Source organism: Saccostrea cucullata, unplaced genomic scaffold (genome assembly GCF_032062105.1).
Source record: "Saccostrea cucullata isolate Sc308-1 unplaced genomic scaffold, CSIRO_AGI_Scuc_v1 ctg2661, whole genome shotgun sequence".
In the NCBI taxonomy this organism is placed as follows: domain Eukaryota; kingdom Metazoa; phylum Mollusca; class Bivalvia; order Ostreida; family Ostreidae; genus Saccostrea; species Saccostrea cuccullata.
Window position 1 is genome coordinate 16,317 of NW_026935222.1, and position 19,540 is coordinate 35,856.

Sequence of the window (19,540 nt, forward strand, 5' to 3'; positions counted from 1 at the left end):
ACTCAAGCACAAAACAAAAGAATGTACACAAAAGGCTACTGCAAATTTACATGTAAGAGAGTCATTTAATGGATAATTGAAATAAAGTAAATCGTTTCTTATCGTATTAGACTGTAATGTATGCAGTAAATGACTTAAAAATTGATACATTAATTTAGGGGGAAAAGTTGGAAATATATTATTATTATATTTTAGCATTTGAGGTTAGTATTATGGTCACACAATGGACTTCACTACTCAAAACAAAAAGAAAATGAAAGTAGGGTGGTTTCTTTACTACAATTTCTCAACTAATCTTTTCTGTTCATGTTTTATTGTTCACAAAAAGTTTGATTAATACTGATCTATTGAATTTAAACAACATATCTCTTAGTTGCGAACCAAACATTTATTTTTTTAATTACTTAGTATTTTTCTTTCCGTTAAATGCAATATGAGTAATAAATAGGGAGGTTCAGCAAAAAGGCAATTATCATACTTCTTGTTTGTTTTGAATAAATAATTTTTTTACAGTAACATGAATATGTTGTTTACATGTAATTCATACAATAAGTGTTCCATTTAATACAAAAAACTTAAATTCATCATATTTAAAGTTTCATTTCACCAAACAATATTCTTTGTCTATGTGCTCAGATTTTCCTCTTTGAATAGTTTTCATAAAGGCAAATCCAGAGATCCATGGACTGACACGTAAAAATACAATCGGGTTCTTCTTTGTCTCCCGGAAGTTTGTTCAGCGTTTCATTGATCCAATCCGGAAGGAAGGTATCATCGACATCATAGGCTGGGTCTTCCACGTATACCATTAACGTATCCCGGATACTGTTTGACAGAAAAATACCAGTTTTTAAAACCATGTAAATATCATGGTAACAACTTCATCGGCCTTAGATTTATATATGTTTCAGAAAAGTTGGCACGAAATAGGCTTTATTACTTTCTTAAATGATTTAAGAGTTTGATAAAAATATACATGTGGTACCATCCTTACCTTAGGGATCATGATTTGAGAAAGAAATGGAATCTCCGCTACCTGATGACGCTTTTGTATTCATATGACTATAATTTTACTGTTCTTAAGAAATACATTTAAAGGTATACTCTTCAGGTAAAATGTGATGCCCTGTTGTGAACACACCCTTTACAGGTCATGCTTTCATAGCTTAAAACTCCACTATCTGAAGATGCTTCTATATTTATAGATGAATTTCTTGTTCCTTAGTTTTTTCCTACATATTACATTGTACTATGGAAACGTTTATGTTCTGTTGCGGCTCCACCCTGCATGTATCCCCAGAAGTAAGTAATGATTTGAACAAACCCTAATCTTCCCTCCTTAAGAATACATTCTTTTAATCATGATAATAATTTATTTGTTATTAAGAAGGTGAGTATTTTTTTCAATAATATTTCCCATTTTCCCTTTATATTCCATGTTAAACATTTTTGTTCTGTCGGTAGTTAATGAGCTTATAAATTGAATAAACATATTGATAAAATTTGAAATGCAGCTTACTTTTAGTTGTTTTCTTTTCAATCCCTCTAGTTCGTGAAAGATACACTTCACACTAATATTGAATTTGTTTCTCCCTTTGAATCAACATTGCGTAAGGTTGCTTTGTAGCATGATTCGGTAAATTTGACTTGTGATTTTTGAGAAGTTGAAAATATGAATAGCTTACTGATAAAATACGACAGACAGACATACGGACAGCTTTGGATCAGAAAAACTCAAAGAAGCCTTCGGATCATATCAGCTAAAATACCACAGAATTAATAAACCTGTACTATGAACTTTCTTAAATAAATTTCACAGTTTTAGTCATTTGAACTTCTCATTTTTGATCAACAATATCACCGTGAAAACATGCAACATATTCTCTGATCATAACTTTGTTTCAATCCCTAATGTTACAAAACAGTTAAGTACCTAAGATGCATTTTGAAACGTAACAGTTTATTCTATTTTGTAATACATTTGTACACGTACTGAAATATTTTTTCTCGGGTGTGGCAATTGACAGAATTTATTGAATAAATAAAAAAAAATTGTCGACTTATAACCTACCTGTAATTAGCCATTGGAATACCATCTCCATCTTCAATGTCATTTTCACTTCCACTGTCAATGGTAAGGACGATACATTCATACAAGACTTCTATCATTGTGTTGAGTCTCTCAACTGATAGTTCCTCACAAATGTTGTTAACAATCTCTTTTTGAGCACCTGTCAATTCCAGTCTGTATGTATCGGAAACTCCCTCGAACACATCCTGCAGTTAAAGTTCATGTTTGTTGAAAGTACATACCCTAGCAAAAACGTTTTCTTATATAAAATTATTGGATAAATGTCCAAGTTTTTATTAAACTTCGAAATTAGTAGACAATCATGTTTGTTGAAAGTACATACCATAGCAAAAACATTTTGGTAAATAAAATTATTGGATAAATGTCCAAGTATTTATTTAACTTCGAAATTAGTAGACAATCAGACTTTAAATCGATTAACCTTTACGTTGTTGCGAAAAAATTCATGGATAAAAAAGGTTAAAATATTTTCATTTTAAATACATACACCCTCATCCATTAAGGTGAGGAAAAAATCAGCGAAAAACAAAATGAAATTTGTTTTATTGAGGTAACTAAGAAATGACTCTCAGATATGGATAGACAGATAAAACATTTTCAATTAAAAATTACCTTTTTGTACGTAGCTTGGTTTTTGGTTTTTGACATTGCCAGTATAATCCACAGGGACTGGACATGTTTACACTGACAAGTCTTTCTCATCTAATTAAAAGACATAAATATAAAATATTTTGTAAATAGCAAAACAATGCACCTGTGTCAAACAAATAAGTTTTTGAAATAAAGGAATCATTGCTTTATTCATTTTCATCTAAGGATTTTTTTGAAGATTTCGAATCAGATTTTTCAGCTAACAATATTGTTAAATGTTTCTTAGAAAAAAAAAGAATTTTTTTATTCAAAATATGCTCGCAAAAAGTAAAACAATGTCGAGCCACTCCAACTGTAAAATACTTGTATTTTTAAAACATAACCAATTTGTAAACTTTTTTAGTGTAACCGAGATATTTGCAACTACACTTTAGATCTTTGAGAATTTTTAGGTGCAAAAACAAAACAGATATTGCTTAAAAACTGACTAGTGAAAAAAAAACAGGAAAATAAATAATAGAGATAGTCTTTTTCTCAAATGCTTTTGAAGGCAAGAGAAAGGAAAATATTGATATACGTTATGTGAATAATAAATCGTTTAGTTACGTTCAAACCTCTAAAAATTATTACCAAATCTCCAGCTAGCATTCAAAAGATTTTTAAACATTGTATCATAACTTGGCATGTTTCCTTACATTCTGGGATAGAAAGGTAGTTTCCATTTTTAGTGAGTGGCGCATAAAATCGTCCAGCATAGTGTTCCCTTGGCCTCCAACCGACTGTAAAAATCTAATGACAATGTCCAATTTATCCAAAGCATCACAGATATCCTGGTATCTTCTGAACTCGGTGGATATCTGTTTGGCCACGGCAGTGTTCAAAGGAACCTATTAAAGATTGTTTATTATACAACATTGTTTATAAAAACATTTCTACTCAACTCTGGAATGGAATCTGTATTCATCCTCATTAACAAACACATGGTCGATTATGATAAGGACTACGGAAATGTTTGCATCGTTTTTCTGAACAGATCGATACATAAATGGTGTTCAAGTGTAAAACGAGTTGTACCTGCTTAATCTTTTTTCTGAGTTCTCGGAAAACATTGGCATTTGTTGATTCTGACCTATATGTCATTAGATCGAACTGAAAATGGACAAGTTCATTTTGATAAAAACAAAAAAAGTGATGTAAAAACTTAGAATTAGAAATGTTCACATCAATGTATCATAAATATATTAAGAAAAAAACCTCTTTTGGATGCAGGTCAATAACGGATTTTGAAAACAGAAACCGATCGGATAACTGTCTTTCCAGATTTGCAAAGTTGTATTCCACTTTCGTGCCTTTTCCTACTTCAAATGTATATTGGCAATTTGCCATAACCAAAGGAAGGAGATCCCGGTCTGGGTGATAGCTAATAAGATGAGCGTGAGTTATTTCTCTGACTTTGACCTTCGGAAGTTTTCCAAATCTATTAGATAAAAAGAGGAGAAAAACATAAAATATATTTTTAAATCAAGAATATGAATATATAAATTTTCACAGCAATATGTATGCACAATAAATTAAGTAAGTATATTTTACAGTTGAAACGTTTCTTCATTCAGAAATCTAAAACAATGAAAGAATGCTAGAGGTATTAATAAAATGTACGAGGGTTGATCCAAAAGTTCGTGGAATTTCTTCATATCTTATTTATTTTTCAGTGGAATTGGTTGAAAATTACAAATAAAAATATAGACACTTGATGAATATTTTAAATTAAAAAAACATTTTAAGTATCTTTGATAGTAACTTTATGGCAGTTGCCATAGAAACGGCTGTTATGAAAGGCGGGGAGACATTAACGCGTTTATTATCATTTATATTCTTAATTCGAGAAATAAGAATTAAACCGCCCTATGTGGTATAAAAACAAAAACTATGTTATTATTATGATTGTTTGAACTTTTATAAACCTGTGTGCGAGAGTTTTACTGATTTTACTGGATATTTATGTTCCCCAAACGAAGTTTGGGAACATATTGTTTTTACTCTGTTTCTTATTAGGGTCTTCCGTCTTCAGCGGAAGACCCTTCTATTATTCTTATGTTTCTTTTTCACTTTTCTTCTTATTATTATTATTCTTTTTTTCTGCACAAATTTTGTGCAAAAGATTTCTCAGAGATGGTTCGATGGATTTGCTTCAAATTTTCAGGGTTGTTGTAAAATCATCTGAAGTTTATACCGGCTGAAGGATTTTGTGAAAATCACTTCCGGTCTAGAGTTATCGCCCTTTTATCAAAATTCAGAGGACCTCCTTGTCCGTTCATTTTCTCGAAAACGGTTTGAGCTAGAGCGCTGAAATTTTTAGTGACGATAGAAGACATGTCCCCATGTTACTGGGAGATTGGATAGTTTCCGGAAGTTCCTAGTATGGAAGCTCGGTAGGGGTCAAAATTTAGGACACAAATCACGAGTGATTTTTGTAGACATTTTGCATCATATCTTTTAAGGTATAAATATTTTGTAAAAACATATTGAACATCATTTGTGCAGAACAACAAGATCTTTAAAATGATATCAAGAAAAAAGCGCTGACTCATCGCATAAGGGGCAGAAAAAGGCCAGAAGTCTTTAATCGATAACTCTTTATCAAGCAATATTTTGTAATATATTACTGAAGCAAAGATGTTTATCTCAGCCATCTGCAACTAAACATTATAATTTTCATGTCGTATGGTACATTATTAGGGGCCACAAGGGGCCAGAACGCTAAATCTTTGACGCTTTATATCTCGAAAGTGAGAAATATTTTGATAAGTAATATTGAACAAAAGATGTTCAAAATTATGTTCTGAACAATATGCAACCTTTCATTTTTCGCTAAACGTCCCCATTAGGGAGTTGAAGGGTTGGCCCCTAAATATTTCTTTTGCAAATAACTCGAAAACGAAAAAGAATCTCTGAATACGTGTTGAACGAAAAGTGTTCACAATCCAAAAACCTTCAAGATGAAATCAAGAAAAAGGGGCTGGGCACTCAAATTAGGGGCCAAGAGGGGCCAAAAGTCTTCAATCGATAACTCTTTAGCAGTTAATATTTTGTAATACATTACTGAAGCAAAGATGTTTATCTCAGCTATCTACAACTATACATTATGATTTTCAGGTCGTATGGTACCTAATTAGGGGCCACAAGGGGCCAGAACGCTAAATCTTTGACGCTTTATATCTCGAGAATGAGAAATATTTTGATAAGTAATATTGAACAAAAGATGTCAAAATCATGTTCTAAACAATATTCAACCTTTCATTTTTCGCTTAACATCCCCATTAGGGAGTTGAAGGGTTGGCCCCTAAATATTTCTTTTGCAAATAACTCGAAAACGAAAAAGAATCTCTGAATAGTTGTTGAACAAAAAGTGTTCAAAATCCTAAAACCTTCAAGATGAAATCAGGAAAAAGGGGCTGGGCACTCAAATTAGGGACCAAGAGGGGCCAAAAGTCTTCAATCGATAACTCTTTAGCAGTTAATATTTTGTAATACATTACTGAAGCAAAGATGTTTATCTCAGCTATCTACAACTATACATTATGATTTTCAGGTCGTATGGTACCTAATTAGGGGCCACAAGGGGCCAGAACGCTAAATCTTTGACGCTTTATATCTCGAGAATGAGAAATATTTTGATAAGTAATATTGAACAAAAGATGTTCAAAATCATGTTCTGAACAATATTCAACCTTTCATTTTTTCGCTAAACGTTCCCATTAGGGAGTTGAAGGGTTGGCCCCTAAATATTTCTTTTGCAAATAACTCGAAAACGAAAAAGAATCTCTGAATAGTTGTTGAACAAAAAGTGTTCAAAATCTTAAAACCTTCAAGATGAAATCAAGAAAAAGGGGCTGGGCACTCAAATTAGGGGCCAAGAGGGGCCAAAAGTCTTCAATCGATAACTCTTTAGCAGTTTATATTTTGTAATACATTACTGAAGCAAAAATGTTTATCTCAGCCATATACAACTATACATTATGATTTTCAGGTTGTATGGTACCTAATTAGGGGTCACAAGGGGCCAGAACGCTAAATCTTTGACGCTTTATATCTCGAGAATGAGAAATATTTTGATAAGTAATATTGAACAAAAGATGTTCAAAATCATGTTCTGAACAATATGCAACCTTTCATTTTTCGCTAAACGTCCCCATTAGGGAGTTGAAGGATTGGCCCCTAAATATTTCTTTTTGCAAATTAATCGAAAACGAAAAAGAATCTCTGAATAGTTGTTGAACAAAAAGTGTTCAAAATCTTAAAACCTTCAAGATGAAATCAAGAAAAAGGGGCTGGGCACTCAAATTAGGGGCCAAGAGGGGCCAAAAGTCTTCAATCGATAACTCTTTAGCAGTTTATATTTTGTAATACATTACTGAAGCAAAAAAATTTATCTCAGCCATCTACAGCTATACATTATGATTTTCAGGTTATATGGTACATGTACCTAATTAGGGCCACAAGGGGCCAGAACGCTAAATCTTTGACGCTTTATATCTCGAGAATGAAAAATATTTTGATAAGTAATATTGAACAATAGATGTTCAAAATCATGTTCTGAACAATATGCAACCTTTCATTTTTCGCTAAACGTCCCCATTAGGGAGTTGAAGGGTTGGCCCCTAAATATTTCTTTTGCGAATAACTCGAAAACGAAAAAGAATCTCTGAATAGGTGTTGAACAGAAAGTGTTCATAATCCTAAGAGCTTTAAAATGTTTTGAAGAAAAAAGGACTGATCCCTAATATTAGGGGCCGTGAGGGGCCAAAAGTCGATTTTATGAGTCTTTATTGTTCAATGTCTTTTTACAGATTATGGAAAATCATTACTTTAGAGTGAAAATCTCATTCCAAATCTTATCTCATCTCAACAAGAATCGAACGGAAGACCCACTCGTTGTTCACAACGAGATCGTATCTAGTTATTATTATTATTATTATTCTTTTTTCTTCTTATTTCTTCTCCGGTACTTTTTTGTCCGCGAGTGTTCTCAGAAACTGTTCACCCAACTGAGCTAAAACCTTTTTAGGGTTAATAGGTGTGTTGTGTAGGTGTGCGGAACGAAGGTCATTTTGCGCGCATACGCCTGCACGTGCGGGCGCGTGAAATGACTGAAATGACTAATATATTTAATATAGCCATAACTTTAACATTTTCCGATGAAATGCTTTGAAACTCATTATATAAGGATATATTAATAGTGTAGATAATGTGACACTGTCAAATTAGCAAGAACTCACGCGCATTTACGTGCGCTTCGCTCTGATTGGCTGAAACAAAAATCTCAATATCTTTTCCGTTGTTTGACGAAATGGTATGAAATTTAAAATATAAGCATACTTTAAGATGTCCTACAACATGATGTATAACATTTGTCATGAAAGCATGCGCATGCACGTGCGCTGCAATCTGATTGGCTTAAACTTCAAATGGCTGTAACTCCCTTGTTTTTCAACCAACCACGATAAGATTTAGAACATAGACAGACACAATAGACTCCTATAAGAAGTTACGGTCATCATGCACATGCATGCACGCGCATGCACGTGCGCTTTGCTCTGATTAGCTGAAACAAAAATCTCAATATCTTACTTGTTTTTTGACAAAATACTTTGAATTTTAAAACATAATCATACCTTAATACGTCCTAAACTATGATATATAAAAGTTTTCAAGAAACCACGCCCATGCACGTGTGCTGCGATCTGATTGGCTTAAACTTTAAATGCCTATAACTTTTTTGATTCTCAACAAAACAGGATGAAATTTAGAATATGAATAGATATAATGACGGATTCTTACATTATGCTACTATCAAACTTGAATGCAAGGACTTGCATGCACGTGTGCGCGCGCAATGCGTTAAATGACCGATTTACTTGATATAGTCGTAATTTTTTTTATGAAACGTTTCAAAATTCAAAGAATAGAAACACATTAAAAGTGTAGTCACGATGATATAGCTTTCATGCATTGCACCTTCGCGCGCGTGCAATGATCAAATGACTTGTATACTTGATATGGCCGTTACTTTTATATTTCTTTATGAAATGCTTTGATGACCTTGACCTTTGACCTTGACCTTTGACCCCTTGACCCAAAGGTCACAATCCAGCTCAAGTTCGTAGATGTATTTACAAACTCACTTTAACAAATGCTTAGAATAAAAAAGTCAAACCCCCCCCCCTTCTCCTTAAAAAAAAAAAAAAAAATCAATAACAACGTAGAAAATTTCTCTGAAACTCGATCAACACCTGGGATCGACATAAAATTTCACTTAAGGTGCAGAAAAGACTTCATAGAAAGTTTCCTGAAAGTTTTACGGTAAGTCTCTAAAGTATATAGAAATTATGAATTTTTACGGCAAAAATTACAAATTCTGTCGTGTTTGAAATTTAAGTGCAGACGAACAAGATATGATATAAACCTTTTAAAGCCTATTTCTCCAGATGTCGTTGATAGCATTCAATTCTACTGATATGAATTAATATTTTAATACCAAGCATTCTTCTTTTATTTCACCATTGAAATTTATCTGAATTTTTTTTAGAATTACACAATCCCCAGAAATAGCGAGTTTCGGTATATTAAAAAGCAATACACGTTTCTTTCCAGTAAAACCTCACGTGTTTGAATTCATGAAAAAATATTGATAAGGGGGTGTTAAACAATACCTGTCACATTAGCTGACACCAAAAAACCAGGGTACGTACACGACATTTTCTGATTTATTTGCATATGCAAACAGGGCTACCCTCAAATCCACGTGTTTTCCATGTCTTTATAAACATCACAAAAGCACCCCAGGAAGTAGCCTCCTATGCCCTGGAGAAATAGTTCCTGTCAAAAAACTTTATTTATTTATAGAGTAGATAAAATTTCCTAGGCACAGGTACCAGAGTTGTCAAACTGGCCTGGAAGGAAATTAAAAAAACTCTAAAAAGAAAGGAAAATCGGCTTAATGTATGGACCTACAATTGACTAAGTTCATTTTGATTGGTCAATTACCGGTGTGGTACCCCTAGTCGCCTTGAACCCAGTCCTGTCTTTCTGAAGAAAACCAACTCCGAGCCCGATGTAAAAATCTTAGTAGAGAAATGAGAATTTGAATTTTGCTGCCTTATTATGTTCCCCAAACGAAGTTTGGGAACATATTGTTTTTACTCTGTTTCTTATTATTATGTTCCCCAATCGAAGTTGGGGAACATATTGTTTTTACTCTGTTTCTTATTATTATTATTATTATTATTATTATTATTATTCTTTTTTCTTCTTATTTCTTCTCCGGTACTTTTTTGTCCGGAAGTGTTCTCAGAAACTGTTCACCAAACTAAGTTAAAACCTTTTTAGGGTTAGTAGGCATGTTGTGTAGATGTGCCGAACGAAGGTCATTTTGCGCGCATTCGCATGCACGTGCGGGCGCGTGCAATGAGTAAACTGACTGATATATTTAATATGGTTGTAACTTTTATATTTTTTGATTAAATGTTTTGAAACTCATTATATAAAAATATATAAGTTGTGTACATAAGATGACATGGTCAAATTTGCATGAACTCACGCGCATGCACGTGCGCTTTGCTCTGATTGGCTGAAACAGAAATCTTAATATCTTTTTTGTTTTATGATGAAATGCTTTGAAACTTATATCATAGACATGTATTAGGATGTACTACAATATGATATATAAAATTTTTCATGAAATCACGCGCATGCACGTGCGCTGCAATCTGATTGGTTGAAACTTTAAATGACTATAACTCCCTTGCTTTTCAACCAAACAGCATGGGATTTAGAACATAGATAGACATAAAGGACTCCTACAAGATGGTATGGTCACCATTCACATGCATGCACGTGCGTGCACGTGTGCTTTGCTCTGATTGGCTGAAACAAAAATCTCAATATCTTTTCTGTTTTTTTACAAAATGCTTTGAAATTTAAAACATAGGCATACTTTAAGATGTTCTACAATATGATATAAAATAATTGTCATGGAAACATGCGCATGCACGTGCGCTGCAATCTGATTGGCTTAAACTTTAAATGGCTATAACTCCCTTGTTTTTCAACCAAATAGGATGGGATAATGAACATAGACAGACATAATGGACTCCTACAAGAAGGTATGGTCATCATGCACGTGCGTGCACGTGCATATGAGTAAAATAGTGTAGACAAGATGATATCGTCATTACGCTCATGCAATCACATGCGCACGCCTGCATTGCTTAAATTTGAAATACTTGGTATACTTTTGGGAAAACGTTGTTGCCGTCTTAAATGCATAGATTTTGCCTTCTTTAATGAAACTTCCAGGGAATATGGCACGAGAAGGGAGTTGGGGAGCGTTTGGGGAACATCTGTAACGGTTCCCGTTACAATTAGCACTAGTTAGTTTATAAGTTGATGGTTTATTGTTCATCTCTAAGTTTTAAGATAACGTAAAATTTCGGTCAAGTCACACGTTTTATGAAAATCCCGGTAGCACTCTATCTTAAACGCGTGTATCATTGACATAGGCTTGGGAAAAATGCATCTAGTTACTGGTTTTCCAGTGGCATAAGAAGTTTAAGAAAAATAGAACTTCCATGGACATTGATAAAGTAGGTGGTCGCTTTTTAGAGTCTCTGTTTACGTACGTATCTCCCTAGACAAATTAAAAGCGTTAATGGACGTTGTTGGCTGTGGCACTGTTCTTGACATTGCTACTGAAGTTGGAACATCATATGGACAGATGGGTAGCTTTTTTTGAAATATGAGTAAAAAATGAAGATAAGTTGGTGCAAGAGGATGCCCAGGCTTTTCTTGAGAAAAAAAAATGGAGAAATGGGCAGCATTTTGTAGAATTACGTATTATAATTGGACATTTGGGCGAGATCTTCTATAACGTGACGTGACATATCTAACTTGACGTTACGTTGAAGTCTCCCCCGGGTTTCCCAACTATCCATTTTCAGAAAGCTCGTGTGACCTTATTGGTAATTTGAAAGTGGCGAAATTTTCCAATATTGTTGCATTATGACTCTATTTTATGAATATGCCTGTTGCTTAATTTCATCAAATCAAGATAAAATTTTAGAAAGAAATTCCACGAACTTTTGGATCAACCCATGTATATTTTACATCTACTTTTGATAAATAGAGACGTTTTGATGCAATTGTTTTCGAAGATGATAATTTCATTCAAATGATCGATTTCTCAAGGAAATCGAAGCTTTTTTCGGAGGTTATTGAATCTGCAAAGCTCCTTCTTATCAATAAATATTCTGAGAAGAAAAGACAAGGTATACATGTACCTCGGTATATAACATTGGCATTTTTTAATAAGCAACACAATGATAAAAAACTGCGAACGATACTCAGTATTACTCACACGCCCACCTCCAAGTCAATTTTTTAATGTTCACATATTCGATTGATTGATTGATTAAATGAATGTATGTTGTTTAACATATTGATTTTTAAGATTTTTTTAATAGATATTATATGGATTTTCATAAAACAAAACAATATTATCACAGATAATTCAATTTATGCCGCCATGAGAAATATATTATATTTTACACCTTAGGATAATTCTGCATATCCTTGCGCAGTCTGCAATATATGCACCTTTATCGCAGCGCAATTATCATATAACCTTTCATTGCGAAATCGCAACCTTTGCTTTTCGTGACAGAGAAACCCAATCAAAATCCTTGATTTTGTTGCGCCATTTTGTTAATCTGGTGGTGTGTTGAAAAAACAAACTCCAAGGATTTACTCATTTATGTTATATTTTATGCATATTTACATGTACTCTGATATGTTCACTGCATGTAAATTTCTAGTCAGTCTCATGGGGATCACACTTGTACCTTTCCCCTATGTACATGTACACTGTATTGTTTCATATTAGGTGATCCCCCTTAATGATTTGTTATACATTTTACTTTATGTCATTGAATTAAATGACATATTCGACAAAACTGCATATCTGTGTTTGGTTGTTTTTCACTGCACTATCAGGCTGATATTTCTCATAGGAGGCATAAATAACAGTTTGTCATATGGCATAAAACTTATTTGGGAAAACAAAGAGAGATAACTCTGTAACTTTAGCATAACTCTTTCACTTCGGAAATCAATGAAAAACGCTAATTATGAAAATATCAATCCCCGTATGAAACGAGAACAAAAAAAATAATTTTTCAGGGTAATATGGACTCTCATTTCACAAATGTATACCAGAACAGTTTTGTTTCACGGGGGGGGGGGGGGGTATGTTTATAGCCAACAAAACCGACAAAAATTAATTATTAGTTTTTTTTCACCAATTTCAGAACAATTTACAACTTAAACATTGTGTTTTATTAATTCATTATATTGTTTTTTGAGTAAAACATAAGAAAAGATGTAAGGGACATTAATAATGCCCAAGATTTTTTTCAGAATATGGTGATGCTTGAAAGTCTACCTCCCCCACCCCCCCTTTTCAAGAGCTTAAACTACAGATAATTTATTATTTCGTTCCGGTATCAAAATAATAAATCAATTACGAATGAACTGTTCTTTGTATTTAATTAATATTATGTGGACATATTGCCATTAATACTAGTTTTTAAAATATTTGGTTGCCCTGTTTTGACTGACTGAATGAAATTGACTCGACTAACATTTTTTCTACATCCCAGAACATGATTTGTTTTCCCTTTCTACTCCTCTTAAACCGTAAATAAATATATTAAAGCTTTTGGGGGGAAAATTCACACCCACCTACCGATTCATTAATTTTACCCTGTGTCGGAAGAGGGCTAACAAACATTATTGAAAATGGTTATCGTTATTTGAAAACTGTAAGTAAATGTTTCTTTCCTGAAAAATCAAATATAAATTATTTTCGAGTGAAGAAGGCGCATCAAATACTTGATAAGTAATTGTATATTTTCAGCTAAAAAAAGAATTTGAAAAACAACAGTATTCATATCTGATCGTTTTTATGCGTTAAACAACTTAATTGTTTCACTGTTACTTACTCTATATCTTTTTTTCTGCAGTATTCTTCCAAAAACGAGTTTTGTTTTTTCAACAGAAAGTACAATAATCCATAGGAACACAGTCCATGCTCTCTAAAAGTAGGCAAGAAGAGAGACACTGGGTCTTCTTTGACTAAATCCTTTCCATAGTATTTCTCTGAAATTTGTCTGTTCCCTTTCAAGGTCTGAAAGCCTGCAATGAATATTGATAAAATGTGTTTGAATTATAGACATTTGTTTCGCTATATTCTTAGCTGATACTTTCAATAAACTTTTTTATGTTTATTATCAGTATAAATTTACTTATTTTTTGCTATTATTTCATTTTTTTTTTGAACATTATTATTAATCATTTTAGATTTTAAGAAAACGATGATCAGTTTCTTATTTATAATATCTTAAATATTATCTAAAATATTCTATGATAGATTTTTAAAAGAATTTTCTACATAATTATTATTAAAAGAACGTACGAAATTTTCCTAGCTGTCCTCTAATACAACGCCAAGCTTCAATAAAATCTGAAACCAACTGATCGATCTCCATCCACTTTGACTCCGTTTCTCCTATGACTTCTTCGTCTTCTTCGGAAACATCGTTTTCTAAATCATAAATTTGGTCTTAATGAACTTAGAGAGCCTCCCATGAGTATGCTTCGGATATGAGATATTTCAAATATTGCACTTAAGTGTAGATAAGGAATATGCATTACTTTTAATGTATAATTTATGTCTTATAAATTGATTGTAAATGAATATCAGACATAAAAAACATTTAAATGATGCATCAGTCTAAGCACTTAAACATTTTTATCATAACGATTCTTTAATCATAAGGCACTATAATCTCCAATTTGAATCGATACGCAAGACCATGTTCTACCTACGAACAATTTTAAAAATGTGGCAGGCTATTTACAAACGAGTTGATAAAACTAGGATATCTGCAGTACGAGTGGTAAATAAAGAATACATGTTTTTTAGTGGCTCCTTATCTTACATTTAAAATATTTAGCTTTGCTCAAAATTTATATAGTTTTCGTGAACATTTGAGCTCGATAACAGGTTATTCTTTTCTAATTTCATTTACAAGATAAGACCTTTTTGGATGGGACTTACATGAACGACAACAGAAAAACGTGTTAATAAGGTCCAAAACCAATGTCCGATTTAGCATCTGAGTAGTGGATCTGACTGCATTTATTAAAAAAAAATAATCAACAAACAAGTATATCTATGGAGACGAAAAGAAAAAAAAGTTGAACCTTATTGTCTGGGATCTTAAGTAATGAAGATCAAACACATATCTCTATTATATCTAAAGATGCATTTCACTTTGTTAAGTATTTGACCAGATTGATTTACATGTAGATACATAATTAAATAATAGTCATGTATTCGATCACACTGACTGATACAGATTTGCCCCTCTTCATCTCATGCAGATTTTGACTTCACACTATAATATATACATTATTTATCAATCATGCATACAAATTCAAATTTTGTATAAACACTCTTCATAAAAAGAATTACCCCTGTAAGAGTCAATCACAAATTGCATCGATAAATCAGACGCCTCACTTCTGTCTAGTTTCCTGGCAAATTTGTGTATCAGAACTTTCTGAAGCTTCAAGATGCTTGGTATCAGACGAATTACTCGAACATTGTGTTCCTGAAACAAATTAAGTCTTTAAAGTTAAAAAAAACATTTTAAGAACTGACTTTAAAACTTTCACATATCAATAGAAGGCCAAAGTGACAAGTTTTGTCTTTACATTATCAATTTAAAATAGACGTAAATGATATTAGACACTGTCGATCCAATGTCTTATGATTTTTATGATCTAATAATTGTGCGTGTATAATATCATTTCACATAACCTGGAATATTCACATCAGAATTGAAGTATTTATCAGAAGATGACAAATGTAATTCTTTAATCTATCTGTATAATACCAAATATAATATAAGAAGAATATTTTCGTAATTTTTATTATATGAATGGATGTCATGTGATATTCTTCCTTCTGTTATACTGACACAAAACAGCTTCCACTCTTTCTGATCTCGCATGACACACAGTTTTGCTGCATCAAATTTACGTAGAACAGGACGTTATAATATGAGAAACATGTTTTACCATTTAAGAAATAAGGTATCATTTTAAAACATCTATCGGGATATAAATACGGGTTGGTCATGAGATTAAATTCCAGGGCTTTATGATGAATTTTATCTCGTATCAGCCCGTATTTATAGCCCGATAGATGTTTTAAAATGATACCTTATAACTTATATTTACATTGATGACTTATTCATACTTTAAATTTGCCTGATTGTGACTATTAACGAGTGAAATGCATTATTTTTCAAACCCAACGGCATCTATGTAATCAACTGACTGCGCGTCGACCCTTTACGTCACTGAGAAATTACGTCTAACGTTTATCCATATGCACATCTATGACCCCGTACCTGTATTTATACAGTTATAGATACGCATTGCTTTCAGTAGTGTTATATAAAGGCAAACATTTGCAAAGGTAAATATTGTGAAATAATGACAGTCGAATAAATTCAGTTAGGACAGTTAAACTTATTGTGAACTTAAGTGTAGGTCGATACGTGGTTGTAAGGACTCAAGTGAAATTGAAATCAGTCACATAAATGATAGGGCCCTTGTAGACTCTGCCTCTAAAACCTTGACCTTGAGTTTGAATATGCGGTAAATGCACTTGTTACTGATGAAACTCATACTTCTTCCAAAATTGCTGTAGTACAGCATGTTCATTTGCTGGGTTTTGCATCATAAACGTTTTGGACAAATGGTCCATAGATATCTGTGATCTATGACCTTGAGTTTGAATATGCAGTAAATGCACTTGTTACTGATGAAACTCATACCTCTTCCAAAAATGCTCGTAGTACAGCATGTTCATTTGCTGGGATTTGCATCATAAACGTTTTGGACAAATGGTCCATAGATATCTGTGATCTATATCTCCAAACAGCTGGATGATTTTGTAGTTCGTGTACCGAGATATCTTCATTGGCTGTTTCAGTTTCGTAAAGAAGACTAAGTAAAGGATCGGCTCCTGTAAATAATTGAAGAAGTTGTTTATTAATTGTCCTCTCTTTAAAATTTTTAAACGAAACAAAGAAAATGTATCTATATGCTTTTCTAAAGTCATCTGATAAACCAACTTTTGCAGAATTACCTAATCGTTTGTCTTCTACAAGCTCTTTTCCCAGGGTCTTCAATTCTGACTCTAAATCCTTTAGATGAATGAAGAAGGAATTAGATATGTTTATAAAGTTTATATAATGAAATGAAAAAGAAACGCATAATAGCATAATAGCGAAAAATATTTAACTTTGTGACCGAAAATTATGTAAATTGGTCAGATGTGTATTTTGTTAATGTGCACTAAAATAGATGTACAAAATTACTCAAACATGAAATGTATGGTGTCACGCGGGGAAGTGATAAAAAGCCAAATACACGTGCATGTTGATGCTGACAATTTTGTGATAACATTTTGTTTGCCAAGAGATCATTGGTTTTAGACATCGTTTTCCGATATTTACAGTCAGTATAAATTTCTTGCAATCATGCTATGGGTGACGAAGTTACATAAAGTCTAGTAATTGAGTTGCATAGGTGAATAAAAAGGCAGCGACGTGTTGCTGTGCAGTTTGTTTAACTTTTCAACTTAAAAAAAAGTTTTTTCGGTTGTTAAGAGTAATTTAAAAAGTTCCCAACCAACCATGAGGGTGACGTTGGCGCGTAACAACGTCACATAAGAGGTTTTTATATGCTACCTCGGTTATTGTCAGGTCATTATCACTGAAACCGATATTTTTAATGCAGGCAATCCTACTCATATTTTCACCCTAATACTGACAGAAACTCTCTGCTCTAATTTGGTACGCAAGCTTGGCAACTTTACGTCTATTTTACTCTCACACGCGCACGTACCGCCGTATGGTATTGTTTTTAGCATGTTCACGCTGAAAAAATGTAGCCAGTATTTGTCGATACATCCTTTCAAAAATTTACGTGTACCAAATCAGCTAGATTCTGTACATTCTATCATCCTAAATCGAAAATTGTGGGATTCATTGGGCGGGGGATTTGTTAGCTTTGGGAAAAATACAGCCACTCTCAACCATTAAGACTATCGTCGGAAGGATTTAATGATAATCCTTGAGAAAGATAAATGCTCTGGTGAACTCAATGCACAAGAAAATCAAGGCTGTTACTAGTATGATGCGCAAGGGAATGTGGAATTTTTATTTTAATTTTGGGGGAATCGACATATCAATTTCAATTCAGGGAATTTTAGTCAAAGTCACACAAGATCTCGGTTACTTGTTTTTAAAGTTGAATTAAAATGTTTGATAACAATACTGGAAACATATTGGAAATAAAAGTTTTAATTTTATTCTAAAGATTATTATGCGTTTCATTTTCCTTTCAGTATACATATTGGTTTAATACAAGAAACAATAAATGTCAAAATAAGCGAATCGAGCAAACGATTTTGCATTTGTCACTCCTTAGGAAACACCCAATTTGTAACATGCCTTGTTGAAAGTGCAACACATACTGTGAAATTCATAATTTTCATGGGGGTTCAATTGTCGTTGTTCTCATGGTATAAAGACCCCAAAATTTATGACCACCGGCATACTTCTGAACATTTCTTCAACTACGAAATCAAATCCCCATGAGGCAATACATTTTCCTCAAATCACGAAAATTTGACCCCTTGAAAATATGTGATTTTACAGTAACTTAAATCACGCCATTCAGTGGCCTATTGTCATATAAATAGATAAAATAACATGAGGCATTAATGTTATGTCACAAAAAAAAAAATGAGAACTTTTATATATTGTACGAAACTTCAAAATCGTATATTACCACATTTTGTTTGCCTACTTCAGTGAATATCAATCCTTGGTATTTAATAAAAATAAGAACCAATGACTCAAAAGTACATGTATATACTTGGAAGCAAGCCGTTTTCTTGAAGTGAATTGATCTCTTTTTTGGATGTGAAAAAGGAAGGTAATCTATGTATTTGCATATGTATTTTTTAGAAATGAGTTCCCCCCGTGGCGCAGTTGTAAGAGCGTCTGCCCCAGAGTCGCAAAGTAAGGAGTTGATCCTTTCGTCCCAGGTTCTAATCCCACTGTGGGACGTGAAGACCTGTCCTTCGTATGAGACCGTATAAACCAAGGTCCCGTGTCGCAGTAGGTACTGGCACGAAAAAAATCCCCCTTTTTCCCCAATGGCACTAAGTGTCGAGTATAAGACATTATTTGCAGCTCTTTACTGGCAAGTGGCGGCGTCTCAATATTAGTGAAAAATTCACGTTAATAATGTACAATCAATCAATTTTTAAAAAATATTTAAAGAAATTAATACACAAAATTACCATAATGATAGAAATTTCTTTGAAATGTTCTGTTCTTAGGATGTGGTTTAGATTGCTTATAATTTCAAATTAATCATAGATTGTTTTAATCCTGGGTTTTAAAAATAGTTCCTTTGTGAAATATGATATGTGAAATGCGTAAAACTTTGAAACTTACTTGTAATGAAACTTTTGACGGTTTAATTAAATTTACCTTCAAAATAGGAGAGAAAAATTCATCAGCAAATTCTCCTTCCCAGCAACTTCTGTCCTTTTTGTTTTCCAAGCACTTTAAAAAACCCCTGTAAATGTTGGCTTTTTCCTTTTGAAATAAAAGGGTCATACTTTTATCAGGTGTAGTACATGCAATACTT

General features: G+C 33.0%; 1 protein-coding gene across 1 annotated transcript; it reads right to left on the reverse strand.

Moving 5' to 3' along the window:
• Positions 1-382: 382 nt before the first annotated feature.
• LOC134242259 (E3 ubiquitin-protein ligase rnf213-alpha-like) lies at positions 383-19,509 on the reverse strand. Its single transcript, XM_062724345.1, has 12 exons — positions 19,381-19,509; positions 16,962-17,019; positions 16,648-16,838; positions 15,276-15,414; positions 14,214-14,342; positions 13,741-13,933; positions 3,938-4,160; positions 3,758-3,832; positions 3,379-3,570; positions 2,705-2,794; positions 2,072-2,277; positions 383-825 (listed from the first exon to the last, which is right to left on the reverse strand). Exons 1-12 carry the CDS (start codon positions 19,507-19,509, stop codon positions 633-635), a joined length of 1,818 nt encoding a protein of 605 aa, XP_062580329.1. The 3' UTR covers positions 383-632.
• Positions 19,510-19,540: the final 31 nt, after the last annotated feature.